The following is a 16,599-nucleotide window of genomic DNA, read 5'->3' as shown; positions in this document are numbered from 1 at the left end:
TTGTCTGAATGACAGAAATCTGTTCAGATGAGATGTAATGAGTGCAACATGAACACATGAAAACAGTGTTTATTAAGATCCTAACACATTTAAAAAGCACAATGATCTAAAACAAAATAAACAAGAATTAACTTTGGCTAGCCTTAGTATAAAATGATTTAACAGTAGTTAGGAGGAGACATGCACATAGGGCTGGGATTGTTACCGCATTACCGCAATACCGCAGTCACGTGACGCCTACCGCGGGTCTGAGCACACTGCTGCGTCTGCCCTCAGTATTGTCGGCAAACTTCTTTTTTTTTTTTTTACTTTATTGACAAATTCTCAAGTTTCCAATTGACTGAAGAAATAATGTTGTTAATTAATGTTTTAAATTTGACAACGTAGTGTGGTACATTGCGAATAAAGATCAGATATTATATTGCATAAAAGTCTAGTCTAAAAATGAAATAGCAACCTGTGCTTTAAAAAAAAAAAAAGAAGTAAAAATCGAGAATCAAATCGAACCGTGACCTTAGAATCAAAAATGTAATCGAATCGAGGATTTGGAGAATCGTGACACCCTTACTGCCAAGTCGCCCTCTATGCTCTCCGTCTGCTCAGCTGCTAGACCGCTGTGCTGCGAAGTGTCTGCACTCGCCATTGTCAGCAAACAATTTCTTTTTTTTTTAACTTTATTGACAATAGAGCTTTCTGAACTGTCTGTGGAATAGATCAACGGAGAGGAGAGAAAGCAGAGGGCCGTAAATGACAGCAAGACACAGTAAAGACTCTCACATTGAGAGTCTATGACTGCAATATATTTTGTATGGTTTAAGCCGATGCTTTTTCAGGGTTGCGGTTAACCGCCACATACCACGGTGATATGTTGCTTCGTCACCACAGTAAGAAAAAAACTATACCATTACAGCCCTACATGCACAGTGATGATATTTATAATAACATGTAACTTTCTGTATGGATCATAGTATGGGTTTAAGTTAAGTTGTATATAACATGTGGGCTCGGGTAATCAGGTATTATATCTGCTTAACTAAACTTAGCACAAAAAGTAAGGAAATTTGTGTTTGGTAGATTATTTCTCTGTGGTAATAATGCTTTTTGGCAATAAATCTTATACCGTTGGTACCGTTTAATTCCCTTACAAATGGTGCCCCATTTGTAAGGAACATGCATTTGTGGGATGAGCAGCAGCGCTGAGTATGTGGGTTGCGCCCATGAACAATCTGCCAAATCTTCTCTGCCAATGCCAAACAGGTTATTTTGCTGTTGCTATTGAGACTTGTTTTGAGCTTCTGGTACCCCCAGGTGCTGCCAATCAGGTGCCTGATTGGCAGCACCTGTGAGCATGGGCCCTACTACTGTAAGTACAGCTACAGTCAGTAAGTGTCTGCTCCAAGAATCGGCATGCCGCGTTTGACTGATCTGGATAGGGCCCTTGCGATAGGGCAACTTCAAGCTAGTGTTCCGCAAAACCAAGTTGCGGCATTATTTGGAGTGAGCCCTAGTACCATCTCCGCAAAGTTGTCGTCCCAAGAAGACGACACCCCAAGAAGACCATTTCCTCACCCTGTCAGTACTTAGGTGCCGTAGGCTGTCTTCTACAGATTTGCAGTCAAGGTGTGCAGGACGATATGGCCGACAACTCTCTGCCCAGACAATCCGGAACAGACTGCACGCAGCCAATCTCCGGTCTCATAGGGCTGCCAGGAGTCCTGCCATGACTGCCCTTCACCGTCAGGCCCGTTTGCGCTGGTGTCGGCAACACGTGCACTGGAACCTGAACATGTGGAGGAACGTTATGTTCAGTGATGATTCCAGATTTTGCCTACGGCAGTTGGATCATAGGATCAAAGTGTGGAGAACATGCGGAGAACGCTATGCTGAGTGCTGCACCGATAGAGTAACACCTTTTGGTGGAGGCAGTGTGATGGTGTGGGGCGTCATCTCCCTCACTGGAAAAACGAGGCTTGTCATCATTGGAGGCAATCTCAATGCAGAGAGATATAGAGATGAGATTCTGCAACCAGTGGCAATCCCATATCTCCACAGTCTGGGACCGAACTCTATCCTCCAAGATGACAACGCTCGCCCCCACAGGGCGGGGTTTATCAGAGACTACCTCCAGAATGTGGGAGTGGAGAAGATGGAATGGCCTGCCAGCAGTCCTGACCTCAACCCCATTGAACACTTGTAGGATCAGCTTGGGCGTGCTGTTGGTGCCAGAATGACCAACACAACCACGTTGGCTGACTTGCGACAAATGCTGATTGAAGACACCAAACACCAAACCAGTCAATGGCAGAATAAGCTGTTTGGCATTGGCAAATTTTTCATGGGCGCAACCCACATACTCAGCGCTGCTGCTCATCCCACAAATGCATGTTCCTTACAATGGGGCACCATTTGAAATTGGTTGTATCGTTGTATCGCTCACGGTGTTTCCACACGGATGATTATTACTGTCACACAACAGGCTGACGCTACTGGCGGCACATGCCAGCGTAAATAGTGAGGGGCTAAGAGAAGAGACAGGCTGGAGAAAACGACAGAAAGTGTCCTAAGTTTGGAATCAGATCAAACGTAATTAAAACGAAAACTCTGTACAGTGTGTCTACTTGCAAAATGGAACTAGTTTACCACAATAATAGCACAACGTCAATGCTTCAGCATCACAACAGAAAACACTGAGTCTAACTTAATCATCCATTCCACGAAGCGGACCCGACAAAAGTAAATCACAGAGTCGTATGGACGATAAAACTACAAAAAACACACCAACTACCAAAAACAAAGACAAGAAAATACGTAGTGGTGACCAAAATTTGATCTAAAGAGCTGACTTGTTGACTACTATATTATTGCTCTTCAATAAAACAAAAGTATTTCTTATCCAATTACTCGATTAATCGATGGAATAATCAGTAGAATACTCGATTACTAAAATAATCGATAGCTGCAGCCCTAGTTACCACAGAGAAATAATCTACCAAACACAAATTTCCTTACTTTTTGTGCTAAGTTTATCCACAAGTTTCCAACGTCCCATGATGCTTTGCGTCAAAAGTGGGCGCGACTTCCGCTTTGATAGACGGCAGTAAACAAGCGGGAAGTGTTACTCATTCATTCATTTAAGAAATACCGATGAAACTTGCTAATGATGTGGGAACACAACCATAACGAGCTTAAAAAGGGTGAAACATCAGTACCTTTACCCTCTGCGGTAGATGGTTGGGAGGATGACGTGAAGAAGTGGCCTCGTATCACTTACGGTAGCATTTTTAGCTATTTTGTGGCTTCAGTAGCCTGTGATGGTATAGCGATGAGCAATTTGAAAAGCTCAGAGGCGTATCAATATCTTCACAGTGATAAAGTCGGTCGGGTGTTGTTTAAAGATGTCGGAAACGACCTGGTTTATCTAAAAGCGGACATTGAACCGAGCCAGAGCCTACACGTAGCACATCATAAGGCTTGGGTGCTAGCATCAGTGACAGGTGAAGTACAGACAGCAGGTTGCTCATGTATTGCAGGGCCAGGACGATCTTGTAGTCATGCAGCAGCACTTTTGTGGAAGGTCAGTAAAGTATGGACTATTAGGGGCACAGACATTGTTTATTGTATTGTGATATTAATAATAAATGTTACGTTACTAAACTGAAATGTTTACTGTGTCATTCATGTTCTGCATGTTGTTTCACTGTAGCCTTCAGTCAAATTCTTGAGTCTAAGATTGTAGGATGATGAGATTTAATTTCATTGGATTTAGGTCGAAAATGCAGTGAGGCAGGGCAAGACAGGGATGGCAAGCACTGATGTGCAAAGAAAGTGGAATTCTGGTGTAAAGAAGAATGTAGGTCTGAAGAAGGTTAAGCACATTAATTTTAACCATCACAGACCTAGCCACATATATCCAGGCCCATCACTACGTTCAATGCAAGAATTAACAACCTCCCCACAACTTTTTAAGAACCATAGAGAGTTCATAGCCCACAGCAATTCATCCGTGATGGCCCCACTGTTTAAGCTCCAGACAAATGGTCTTCTTCAGTTGAGTTACAGAGCAGATGTAGACAGCAGCAAGGCAGGCCTCAGCAAACATGATCTAGCCCACAATAACACACTCTGTCATACTGAACACAGCACAACCCTCACCTGTCCAAAGTGCACCAAGTTTTATGAGGACTGCATCAAAGTGTCCCATGTACAAGCAGATACACTGATGGAAGAAACCAGGATGCAAAGTTCTTCACAGTTATGGCATGATGCTAGAAAGCTGCGTATAACAGCCAGCACAGCAAAAAAAGTCCCAAAAAGGAGCACCACTGATCCCAGAAAATTTCTAAATGAGCATCTGTACCCAATGTTCACCGGCAATACAGCAACGCAGCATGGCAAAGAAAATGAGATCAAGGTCATCACACTCATGGAGAGCAGAGGGCATACTGTGGAGAAGAGAGGCCTGGTTGTGCACCCTGTCTATCCTTGGTTGGGAGCCAGTCCAGATGGGATCCTTGATTCAACACAGCTCGTTGAGATCAAGTGCCCCTTCAAGAGTTGCATGTCACTGACAGAATTTCTGGGACGGCCAAATGGTGACATCAAAAGATTAGGTGATGAACAGTACCTGATCCTTCCCAAAGGAAAGGATGGATACTACCTGCAGGTAAATAAAATGTTTTCAAGTAGATTAGCTCTATTATTAGCCAAACAATGTTTTTTATATCTATTTCAATGTTTGTTTTTTTCACCAACATGCACTAACAATCCTTATTTCAGACACAATTGACCATGATGTGTCTGGGCCTACAGAGCTGCAAGCTGGTCATCTGGACACCAAGTAAGGACATTGAAATGGACATTCCATTTGACAAAAACTACACAGATGCACAAGTTCAACAACTGCAGAATTTCTACTTTTCACACATGCTACCTAGATTGGCTGATGATTTTGCGGACAAGAAGATAAATCTCTGCCCAACATACCTGCAGATCTTTAATGAGTAGTTGAGGCAGGGTTTACACTGTATAATCAGTTTTATTGGTTGCATATTCTGAAGAAATATACCTACACAAAGACAGTGTAATGCTGTTTCACTAGTTTAAATAGAAAACAAAAGAATTTTTCAGTTCATTGACAGTTCCACTTTTATTGAAAGTTTTAAGGTGAAAGCCAGTTGTTTGAGCTGACAAAATAATTAAATATATTAAAGTTAACAAATAGTTACCTGTATAAACATTGTAAATACATTTTTGTAAATTAACTCAATTATATGAAATAACTTGTACATGTTAGTTAATTATAAGAATACATTAATGTGTCATTTGAATTTTTCTCTTCCACTTAGCGTTTCTACACATGACGTGACCTGCAGCACTCCCACAGACTGTTAATATTAAGCACTCCACACTCCACCGTTCTCTTAATACAGCCATGCACTCCACTTGAGGAGCAGTCGGCTCGGCAGCTCTCAAAATCTTTTAAACTGACCTTTGTCGATCAAAAAACAGACAGATTCAGCAACTGCATGGCCTATTTCTCTCTTAAAATGTTTTCAGAAACATGTTTTGGTGAACTATCTTCGTAAAATACGAGACCGTTTTCAGTAAGTGGTTATTACACATTAGCAGTGTACTGACGAAAAAAGTGTTTTTCCAACAAACAAACCATAAAACACTCATATCTCATAGTAGCAGCTAGATTCACCGATTATAATTTGGGTGGCTCAAACATGCCACCCATAAAAATTCCTGCATTCAAAAAGATGCTCCGCAAAATTATTGTTATTGTGTCTATTTGCTTGAAATAAGCTCCCCTCGCAGATTTACAAGTGCTGCACAGATCTTTAGTATTTTGTCAATTTTAGTGACAAAATGAATAGGCACAGTTTGTGAGAGGATCTTGTACACCTTAAGACGCCTGATAGCTCGCTCAATGTGTATGCGGACATTAGCAATGCGCCTTGTGCGAGTGACCTGCTCATTTGTCAGCTGGCTTTTCTTACGCGTAAAGGCTGGCGTGATCAAACGAACATTCCGTTCCTCCAGCAAATCCCTGATGGTGAAGCCACGGTCCCCCATCACTTCATCTCCAGCACGCAGATGGTCGAGAAACCCAGAGTTCTGTGTGATGAATCTATCACTACATTTGCCACCATAAGCTTCTGAAATGTACATAACAATTCCAGATGGAGCAGTTGCTACTAGGTACTTGACAGTATTGCTAGCATAGTAGTGACTATAAGATTCAGTTCGTGAGTCTAGATTTTTAGCCTTCTGAAGGACACTTTCTGTGCAGTCAATTATGCAGGTTGTGTTTGGAAAACTGTCCATAAAAGCCTTCGCAAAGTGGCCTTTATTGTTTCACGAGGCAGCCATGGAATGAGATCCTGGGTGTGCTCAGCAATCACATCTATCCAGAATTTCAGTGTTTCACTGACTTGACCAGGTGACATTTTGAAGCGTTTTGCTAAATCCGCAATAACAAAGTTCTGTCTAAGCTTCATCAATGTCAACAGGATTTGGTCCTCTGTTGGCAATGTTGATGATTTGGGGGCAAAATGTTGCAAGCAAGACACAAGTGTTTTAAATTCAAGTAGCGGAATCCCTGTGTACAGCAAACAGTCTGCATCATCTTTCAATGTTAACTCTGCAACAGGCAGCGAATCAGAAGACGGGGCAGTTGTCACACCACATGTGATAGTAGGTCCTTTGGAGTAGATGTGGTCCTCCATTGCTGGGTCTGACCACTGTGTTTGGGCATCATGGAAGGTCTGTGAAGTAGGGCCTGGCTCCCCAGAAACCTCCATCACATCAGGCTCATCTGCAGGGAATACATTAATTACATATTTATGTTACAACATGAGATTTATAACTGCAGTAGTATCAGTTCAGGTATATGGAAAGTACATAAGGATTGACTTAAATTAAATGTACAAATTTGAACCACAGTATTTAAATAAATTGATATTCATGTTTAGATTGTGATATTCTTTGTGAAGTACACAGAAAAGCATAACAAGAACTACTAACGTTACTACTTTTAAAAACATTAACGTGTCTGTGCCTTATTTGTTGCTGTTCTCAGACTTTTTTCCACTGCAAAATAAGCACTCTGGCTTAGTGACATCTAGACACATAGAGTGCGTTTAATAATCTCAAAACAGATATTCTGTAAATGTTAACTAAAAGAGGGAACGAAATTAACACCTGCCACAGTGTGCCAAGTGCAGGATAAAACTTTGTGCTAGGTTAAAATATCAGGCCATCTGTCTACCACCATGGCAGACAGTTTTTCTTATATTAATTTTAAGCATTTCAAGAACAGTTAAGGTATTAAAAAAACTGTATACGGAAAACTAACAAGCTAACGTTAGTGGACCTACCTGTGACATGTGGAGTCCTGGGTCGGCGTCTCTTCTCCGGTGGCTTCTCGTAACCGAGAAAAAGCGTTGGGTACGGGTTATCCTGTGTTGGCTTCTTGTCAATGAAGTGAAACGAGCACACAAACAGATGTTTGGGGGGTTCTTTTAGGTTTAAGTTCTTAAGCCATGTTCGTTTTGGTTCATCTTCTTGTGGGAGGCGATGAAAACTGTACCACCGTTGGCATGGACACTCGGCTTTAGTTTTTGGCTTGTGTTCATAACACTCACGTTTAAGCCACTGACTTAATTTTGTGCGGTTATTTGTACAACCCCGAACAGCACATGTTGTTCCTGAGCTCCTTAACGACATCTCAACCACTTTACAATAATAGTAAACGATCCGAAAACACCTAAAATATACTTAGCCTCTTTGCTAATTAGCTGACTCACAACCGTTGGAATGCTACTTCCGCTGTCTCACCGGAAGTTTCACCCACATTCTTTTTTACATTAGTGCCCCCCGGAAACAGGTGGATATAGGGTTGGGCATCGTTTGGATTTTAACAATTGTGATTCCAATTCCGATTCTTCCTTTCGATTCCGGTTCTTATCGATTCTTGATTCTGATTCTTTAAGGGTTTGAGTTGAAATGGGTCACATTTCCATAAGAGGAAAGCTTTATTTTGATTCAATGGTGGTTTGCAGTTTTACCGGGCTTTTTCAACGGAAAATAAAGCCACACTAGAGCGCTGCTTACTGTGCTCCAAGGCTGCAACACAACAAGAGCCTGGCCGCTTCGGAAACCAAAACTTGCGCTTATTAAATTGGGAAGCGATGATCGGATTTGAAACCAAATCCTCCAAACGATTCCAAACGATTCCAATAAAGAAACAATTCCACTGGAATCGTAATTTTTTAAACGATTCCAAGTAGGAATCGGTTCTCCATGCCCAATCCTAAATTTATAACGTTTATTTGACAAACCAACCACATTTAACCGACCAAAAACATCATACACTCCATCTGTATCTGTATCATCTTCTAGTCTAGTTTGTTTAATATGTAAATAGTTATTACTTTTTAAATGCGCCGTCACATCCTGTGCCACCCACTGCCACAAGTAAATTCTCAACCTGTGGGAAACACTGATAATATCTATAAGGACATGCTCTACAAATGCAAAGAAAAGAAAATGTCCAGACAGCATTACTTTTCTTAATTGATTACAGAAAATATAAATAATTCTAAGTTTCTGTTTAGCACAATTGATTAACTGGTTAATCCCCTTAGACCAATACCTGCCTAGCTCCACACTTGAGAGAAATGTAATGAATTTGCCTCTTTCTTTAATGACAAAATTTACAATATTAGGAATAATATTGTGGCTTCCTCTGCTGGTGGATGTAACCATTCCTCCTCCACTCAGTGCCATGTTGCTAGTACTCTCTCCAACTCCACCCCTATACAACACAGCAAGCTACAAGAAGTGATGCAGCAGTTGTTTTCAAAACAGTATAACATTTAGTATCTTCTATTAAAAAAAAAGAAGAAGAAAAAAGCCTAACAACAGCGTGGGTTGTCCCCCAGTACCGGGAATTGCAATTGCATGCAAAAAGCATAAAGAGATCCTCAAGTTTATATAAACAATACAGATGGCCAAAATACACAGAGCGACCTATAATTCAGAAGTCATATACAAAATGAGTACGTAGTTCCACTTACAGTTGAGTAGGTGTTCCCTAATGTGGCCCAGGACACATTAACCTACACACTGCTATAAGAATGTGGCCATATGCTTCCCATACCACCTCTGAATGTGGTCTGAGCGATCAGATCTCAATGTGTCCTCAATGTGCCCTGTGCGCGTTCACACTAGGGCTGCACGATATGAGGAAAATATGCAATATGCGTTGTTGAATATCGCGACAACGATAATAATGTGGTAAATAAAGAGAAGTGTACTAATTTCTGCTGCTTTCAGTATTGCTAAAATACAGCAAACTGTTCAAAAACAAATTAAAGGAAATCAGTTCTAACATTCTTCTATTGAACAATTAGAACATTGAATTGAATATAAAAGGCACCACTTAAAAAAGAATGAGAGATACATTTTAAAGTGCAGTTTTCTACTGATATTTTGAGTGTCTATTGCAATATGTTGCAGCCTTTTGCATTGTGTATATTGCACCAGTTGATACTGTGATGATGATTAAAAAACAATATATTGTGCAGCCCTAGTTCACACCTGTACTTAGAGCTGTCCCCTTGTGATCCGATCACTCAGGACGGATTTTAATGCCAGGTGTGAACAAGGCCATAGTCACAGCAATGCTTTGGGCATGTTCTGACCTGGTATTCAAAATCCGATCTGAGTGATCTGATCACAAGTGGACAGCTCTAGGTACGTGTGTTTTTCATCTCTAGAATGTGACTCCAAATGCTCAGTGACCACTTATGATCAGATCTTACTTCCCCGCCCTATATGCAAATAAACACGTACATCATTCCCGTTTGCATATAGGCTGGTTGTGTGTTTATAATGTCAGTTGTTACTTTCACATTAATCAAGTGAAAAAGAAAAAGTGCTGCCTACAGTTTGTGTGCCGACCATAGACTGTAGCATATATATATATATATATATATATATATATATATATATATATATATATATATATATATATATATTAGGGCTGCAACTAACAATTATTTTCATAGTCAATTAATCTGTTGATTATTTTCTCGATTAATCAATTAGTTGTTTGATCTATAAAAATGTCAAAACATGGTGAAAAATGTGGATCAGTGTTTCCCAAAGCCTAAGAGGACGTCCTCAAATGTCTTGTTTTGTCCAAAACTCAAAGATATTTAGTTTACTGTCACAAAGGAGAGAATAAACTAGAATATATTCACATTTAACAAGCTGGAATCAGAGAAATCTTATTTTTTTTTAATAAAAAAATGACTCAAACGATGAATCGATTATCAAAATAGTTGGTGATTAATTTAATAGTTGACAACTAATCGATTAATCGATTCATCGTTGCACCTCTAATGTATATATATATATATATATATATGTCACTAACCTTGACACTTTCTCTGTAGTCTACCGTTAGCTAGCTATCGTAAATGTAGGCTACTTTTTAAATGGCATATTTTCCCTCTGGGCTCACCAAAACGGACGTAAAGGCATATTAACCATTCACTGAACGTGATCGCTAGTAAACATATTATGCTCTGCTAGTCTATCGTTCAGGACAAGACCCTGTAGCCTGGTGGTATTGTCTGCCCTTTCAAACTCATACCCGTGTGTACAGGCCTCTTGGACACCACCTGAGAGAGTTTTCTCCTGTGCAGGACCTGCCATAAGTCAGGAGAGGTGTAGTATCTCACCAGAGAAGCAAATATGGTCATTTTTCTGCAAAAGAACTGCTAAAGTTTGAAGCTGGTTGGCATACCAACTCAACAACATTTATTTAGTTCTTACTTGTTAATAGTGTAACTGGTATTTGTTAAATTATTGTAGTTATGTGTTAGGTGTTGTAATTTCCCCTTGCGGGATTAATAAATCTCCTCTCCTGGAACCATCACCTTATCGTGGTGGAGAGGTTTGTGTGTCCCTATGAACCTGAGGGCTGTGTTGTCTGGAGCTTTGTGCTCCTGGTAGGGTCTCCCAAGGCAAAGTGGTCTCAGGGGAGGGGCCAGACAAAGAATGGTTCAAAAACCCTATGAAAAAACGAGGTAGAGATGGAGTGACCCTGCCCGGAGGAAGCCCGGGGCCCCCGTCTGGAGCCAGGCCCAGATGGAGGGCCTGTCAGCGAGCGCCTGGTGGCCGGGTTTGCCACGGAGCCCGGCCGGGCACAGCCCGAAAAAGCTACGTGGCACCTCTCTCTCCAACCCATGGGCCCACCACCTGTGGGAGGAACCGCTGGGGTCGGGTGCGCTGCCACATGGGTGGCAGTGAAGGTCAGGGGCCTTGACGGACCAGACCCGGGCAGCAGACGCTGGCTCTGGGGACATGGAACGTCACCTCTCTGTGGGGGAAGGAGCCGGAACTTGTGCGGGAGGTGGAGCGCTACCAGTTGGATCTGGTGGGGCTTACCTCTACGCACAGTCTCGGTTCTGGAACCATACTCCTGGATAGGGGTTGGACTCTTTTCTTCTCCGGAGTTGCCCAGGGTGTGAGGCGCCGGGCGGGTGTGGGGATACTCACAAGCCCCCGGCTGAGCGCCGCTACGTTGGAGTTTACCCCGGTGGACGAGAGGGTCGCCTCCCTACGCCTGCAGGTTGTGGGGGGAAAACTCTGACTGTTGTTTGTGCGTATGCACCAAACAAGAGCTCGGAGTATTCGGCCTTCTTGGAGACCTTGAATGGAGTCCTGTATGGGGCTCCAGTGGGGGACTCCATAGTTCTGCTGGGGGACTTCAACGCGCACGTGGGAAATGAATTTCCGGGATATGTTATCCCAGAGGACTCCGGAGGCAGTTGCAAGGTACCGAAGGGCCCGAAGGGCTGCAGCCTCTGCCGTGAAAGAGGCAAAGCAGCGGGTGTGGGAGAAGTTCGGAGAAGACATGGAGAAGGACTTTCGGTCGGCACCAAGGTGCTTCTGGAAAACCGTTCGCCACCTCAGGAGGGGGAAGCGGGGAACCATCCAAGCTATGTACAGTAAGGATGGGACGCTGTTGACCTCAACTGAGGAGGTAATAGGGCGGTGGAAGGAGCACTTTGAGGAACTCCTAAATCCGACTAATACGCCCTCTATGGTAGAGGCAGAGCTGGAGGATGATGGGGGATTGTCGTCAATTTCCCTGGTGGAAGTTGCTGAGGTAGTTAAACAACTCCACAGTGGCAAAGCCCCAGGGATTGATGAGATCCGTCCAGAAATGCTTAAAGCTCTGGGTGTGGAGGGGTTGTCTTGGTTGACACGCCTCTTCAACATTGCGTGGAAGTCAGGGACGGTGCCTAAGGAGTGGCAGACCGGGGTGGTGGTTCCCCTTTTCAAAAAGGGGGACCAGAGGGGGTGTGCCAATTACAGGGGTATCACACTTCTCAGCCTCCCTGGTAAAGTCTACTCCAAGGTGCTGGAAAGGAGGGTTCGGTCGATAGTCGAACCTCAGGTTGAAGAGGAACAATGCGGATTCCGTCCTGGTCGTGGAACAACGGACCAGATCTTTACTCTCGCAAGGATCCTGGAGGGAGCCTGGGAGTATGCCCAACCGGTCTACATGTGCTTTGTGGATCTGGAGAAGGCGTATGACCGGGTCCCCCGGGAGATACTGTGGGAGGTGCTGCGGGAGTATGGGGTGAGGGGGTCCCTTCTCAGGGCCATCCAATCTCTGTACGACCAAAGCGAGAGCTGTGTCCGGGTTCTCGGCAGTAAGTCGGACTCGTTTCAGGTGAGAGTTGGCCTCCGCCAGGGCTGCGCTTTGTCACCAATCCTGTTTGTAGTATTTATGGACAGGATATCGAGGCGTAGTCGGGGTGGAGAGGGGTTGCAGTTTGGTGAGCTGGGGATCTCATCGCTGCTTTTTGCGGATGATGTGGTCCTGATGGCATCGTCGGCCTGTGACCTTCAGCACTCACTGGATCAGTTCGCAGCCGAGTGTGAAGCGGCTGGGATGAGGATCAGCACCTCTAAATCTGAGGCTATGGTTCTCAGCAGGAAACCGATGTAGTGCCTTCTCCAGGTAGGGAATGAGTCTTTACCCCAAGTGAAGGAGTTCAAGTACCTTGGGGTATTGTTCGCGAGTGAGGGGACAATGGAGCGGGAGATTGGTCGGGAGATTGGTCGGAGACCGTTGTGACGAAAAGAGAGCTGAGCCAGAAGGCAAAGCTCTCAATCTACCGGTCAGTTTTCGTTCCTACCCTCACCTATGGTCATGAAGGCTGGGTCATGACCGAAAGAACAAGATCCAGGGTACAAGCGGCCGAAATGGGTTTCCTCAGGAGGGTGGCTGGCGTCTCCCTTAGAGATAGGGTGAGAAGCTCAGTCATCCGTGAGGAGCTCGGAGTAGAGCCGCTGCTCCTTCGCGTCGAAAGGAGCCAGTTGAGGTGGTTCGGGCATCTGGTAAGGATGCCCCCTGGGCGCCTCCCTAGGGAGGTGTTCCAGGCACGTCCAGCTGGGAGGAGGCCTCGGGGAAGACCCAGGACTAGGTGGAGGGATTATATCTCCAACCTGGCCTGGGAACGCCTCGGGATCCCCCAGTCGGAGCTGGTTAATGTGGCTCGGGAAAGGGAAGTTTGGGGTCCCCTGCTGGAGCTGCTACCCCCGCGACCCGTTACCGGATAAGCGGAAGAAGATGGATGGATGGATGGATGGATGGATGGATGGATGGATGGGATTAATAAAGTATACATTATTATTATTATTATTATTAGGTGACTTAGGTTTAATTATTATATATTTAAGTACTTTAAAACGTTAATGTATTGTTAAATTTAAATACTCCATAAAAGAGCCTTTCTTTGATGTCATTTTTCAGTTTTTCAAGAATCAGTTTAGGAATCGGTTAGGAATCGGAATCGTTTTAAAAGTACCGGTTTGGCATCGGAATCGTAAAAATCCAAACGGTACCCAACCCTAGACAGGACGTCATCACTCGTGAAGTCATGGCAACCAAATAAACAACAGGGCGAGTACTACTTGTCACTCAATCTTAGGCAAAGTGACAAACAGCGACGAAAGCCGCGACATGAAATCCGTACTCACGTGGGTCCCGTGAAATATGACAGCTACAGTTTATTAGAAAATAGCATTGTGGAATTTTATGAATTTACTGTTTATCAGACCCCAGATGAAGCTAACGTTAATGAACGCTGCGGTGACGGTCCCTCTGCCTTTGACTCCCCGCTGCAGGAGACGCTGTATTCCTCCGACACGCTGTATTAACGCAGGGCTCAACATAAAAAAAAAATCCCCACTGGCCCCCGGAGCCAGTAGATCAGAGTTTTGCTGGCCCCTTCTACATTTTTACTGGCCCTGAAAGAAATATCATAGGTGTGATTGGCAAAGGACAAAAAAGCAGGAAAATATACGCCGCAACAGCAGTTTGGCTACCTTAGGTTAGTCAATCCTACATTTTTCAATTTAGGAGCAAAACGTACTCCTTGGATAAAAAAATAAAGACGTTTTCAAGTCTTTGACGATCAAAATTTCCTGGGGGAGGATACCCAGACCCCCCCCCACACTTAATTTGTGTCCCCCCAAAGTCCCATTGTGAGCCAGGAAAAATCCTGTAAACATACCGCTTTTTATTTTTTTATTATACAATTGAAATGAAAAAAGGAAAGCTGACAATCCGTGTTTTTAATCTGTTTCAATGGTCTCTTGCATCAGGAAAGGATCACTCTGGCTCATTTCCCCTCATTTAGGAACACAGTGTGGGCTGCCCTCTTTTTCTCATGCAATCAGTGCAACATAATATCATTTATAACACAATCCCACCCTGTTCTGGATGCTCGCCTGGTTCCTTTGACAGAATTCCAGCGCCAAGCTGAGTGCAACCGATCCACCCTCCTGCAGCACAGCACAGACCGTGTTTTCCCATCCTCAGCCGCTGTTTCAGAACTTTTACATAACCTTCTTACATCCTTACCCACACTGCATCTCAAACTCCACTACCATGAAAGTGAAAGTCATACATAGCTGCCAACAACTTCCACATTAACTCTTTCTCTGTATTTCTGGCTCAGTGTCATCTGAATTCCATTAATCCTTAAACCTGAAGTGGCATTAAACCAGTGTTGTTGGCAGGAGGGCTGGGATGTGCTGGGACAAGTTAAATGTGAAACTAGCCAGTGGAGCTACTCTCTCTGCTCTAATTCATAATATAAATATTTAGAATGGGAGCAGAGGTTTGAAGGATGGAAATCTAATATTTAGGCTATATCATGCCCTTAATAAAGCTAAAAAGTCCTATAGGATTCCATAAGGAATTCCCTACTTGATTTTGGAAACACTCCTTTAGGATATAGTCCTATAGGACTCCTATTGGACTTCATCCTATAGGATATCTATATATGATTACCACTACAGAAATCGTACACAGTTTTCCTATCGGATTAAAAATCCAAACCCTAACTTCCTAGAATTCTAGGAAGTTTACATCCACCATCTTATATATATGGAGCCAGTACAACAAAGTGTTAAGGTTTAGCTTGTATTCTAAAGTTAACTACGAGGCTGCAACAGCTTCTTTCCATTATGGGACAGTTGTGTGACGTCAGCTTTAATAACATGTTTATATAGCTTTCATCCGTTAGTTAGCTAAATGATTCACACCTCGGGTTACTATCAATAACACTGTTAAACTAGCATACAGTGTTTGTTTTAAGAGCTCCAGGTGAGGGGGAAACAGCGGAGTTGAAGAGCCGGGAGAACTTACTTGAAGGTAAGGATGCATAGCGGTCTGTAAGACTTGTGGCTCGTGTTGTCCGCCATCCTCTTGCCCCAGAAGTCGTTGCTGAAGATGTTTCTGAGGCTGGAGCCCGGTCGGACGTCCGGGTTGTTAATGATAGCCCACACATCGTCGTGTACCAACTCCCCGTGGAGAGAGTTGCCGTAGCACAGGACGCACAGAGCGGCCAGCACTGCGTAGCGACCCGCAGCCCAAACCGCCTCGGGCCGGACGGTCAACCGCCGCTGCTGGCGGGCTTTCTTCTCCCGTCCCGGCGCTGTCATGTCGGGCCTGGCTTCTCCCGCGGCTTCGCTGCGCTGAGGATGAAGCGGGGAGCACTGGAGGATACTTCCATTCCGCCTTGCAGGTAGCGGCTGTGTGTGCTGTGGAGTGCGGAGACAGTGGTTGTGTTGTGCCGCCTTCAGGTGCAGTCGGTGAACGTCATACTCACGGCTTACTGGAGAGCACCGGTGTCTTATGTTACAGCCTACTGTTTTTCTTTCTATGTAAATAGAAAATGAGACATTTATTCTTCTTAACTGTATTTTATAATAACTGTATTTTTTTTTTTTTTATTTGGAATAGCCTATTATTTAACATGAATTGGTTTATTAAACAGATTAATTGGTTAACTTATATTTATTATTTAACACAGCCTAATCTTTTTTTGGCCTTAAAATACAAAATTATATGTGCGTGAAAGCTCATTCTTGAGCTCGAAAACAGTCGTTTAGAAAGAAAAACATCTGAACTCAATGTCCACTTGTCAGCTTTCTCAGATAGAAGAGCCAGTGGCTTTCTTTGGGGGAAAAAAGAAAAGATTCAAGAAAAAAGTTCTGGGG

General features: G+C 43.6%; 1 protein-coding gene across 2 annotated transcripts in view; it reads right to left on the bottom strand.

The window, feature by feature from the left end:
* The window catches only part of tmtc1 (transmembrane O-mannosyltransferase targeting cadherins 1), a 177,747-nt gene extending 161,545 nt beyond the window's left edge, over positions 1–16,202 (bottom strand). The window contains exon 1 of one of the 2 annotated variants that reach the window (XM_031288168.2): positions 15,746–16,202. In XM_031288168.2, the coding sequence (XP_031144028.1) occupies positions 15,746–16,041 (296 nt within the window). In that variant the 5' untranslated portion in view covers positions 16,042–16,202. The remainder of the gene's footprint in view (positions 1–15,745) is intronic. The other variant, XM_031288169.2, reaches the window with a different exon arrangement.
* Positions 16,203–16,599: the final 397 nt, after the last annotated feature.

Source organism: Sander lucioperca, chromosome 20 (genome assembly GCF_008315115.2).
Source record: "Sander lucioperca isolate FBNREF2018 chromosome 20, SLUC_FBN_1.2, whole genome shotgun sequence".
NCBI classification, from domain to species: domain Eukaryota; kingdom Metazoa; phylum Chordata; class Actinopteri; order Perciformes; family Percidae; genus Sander; species Sander lucioperca.
This window is presented reverse-complemented; position numbering and strand designations above follow the sequence as displayed.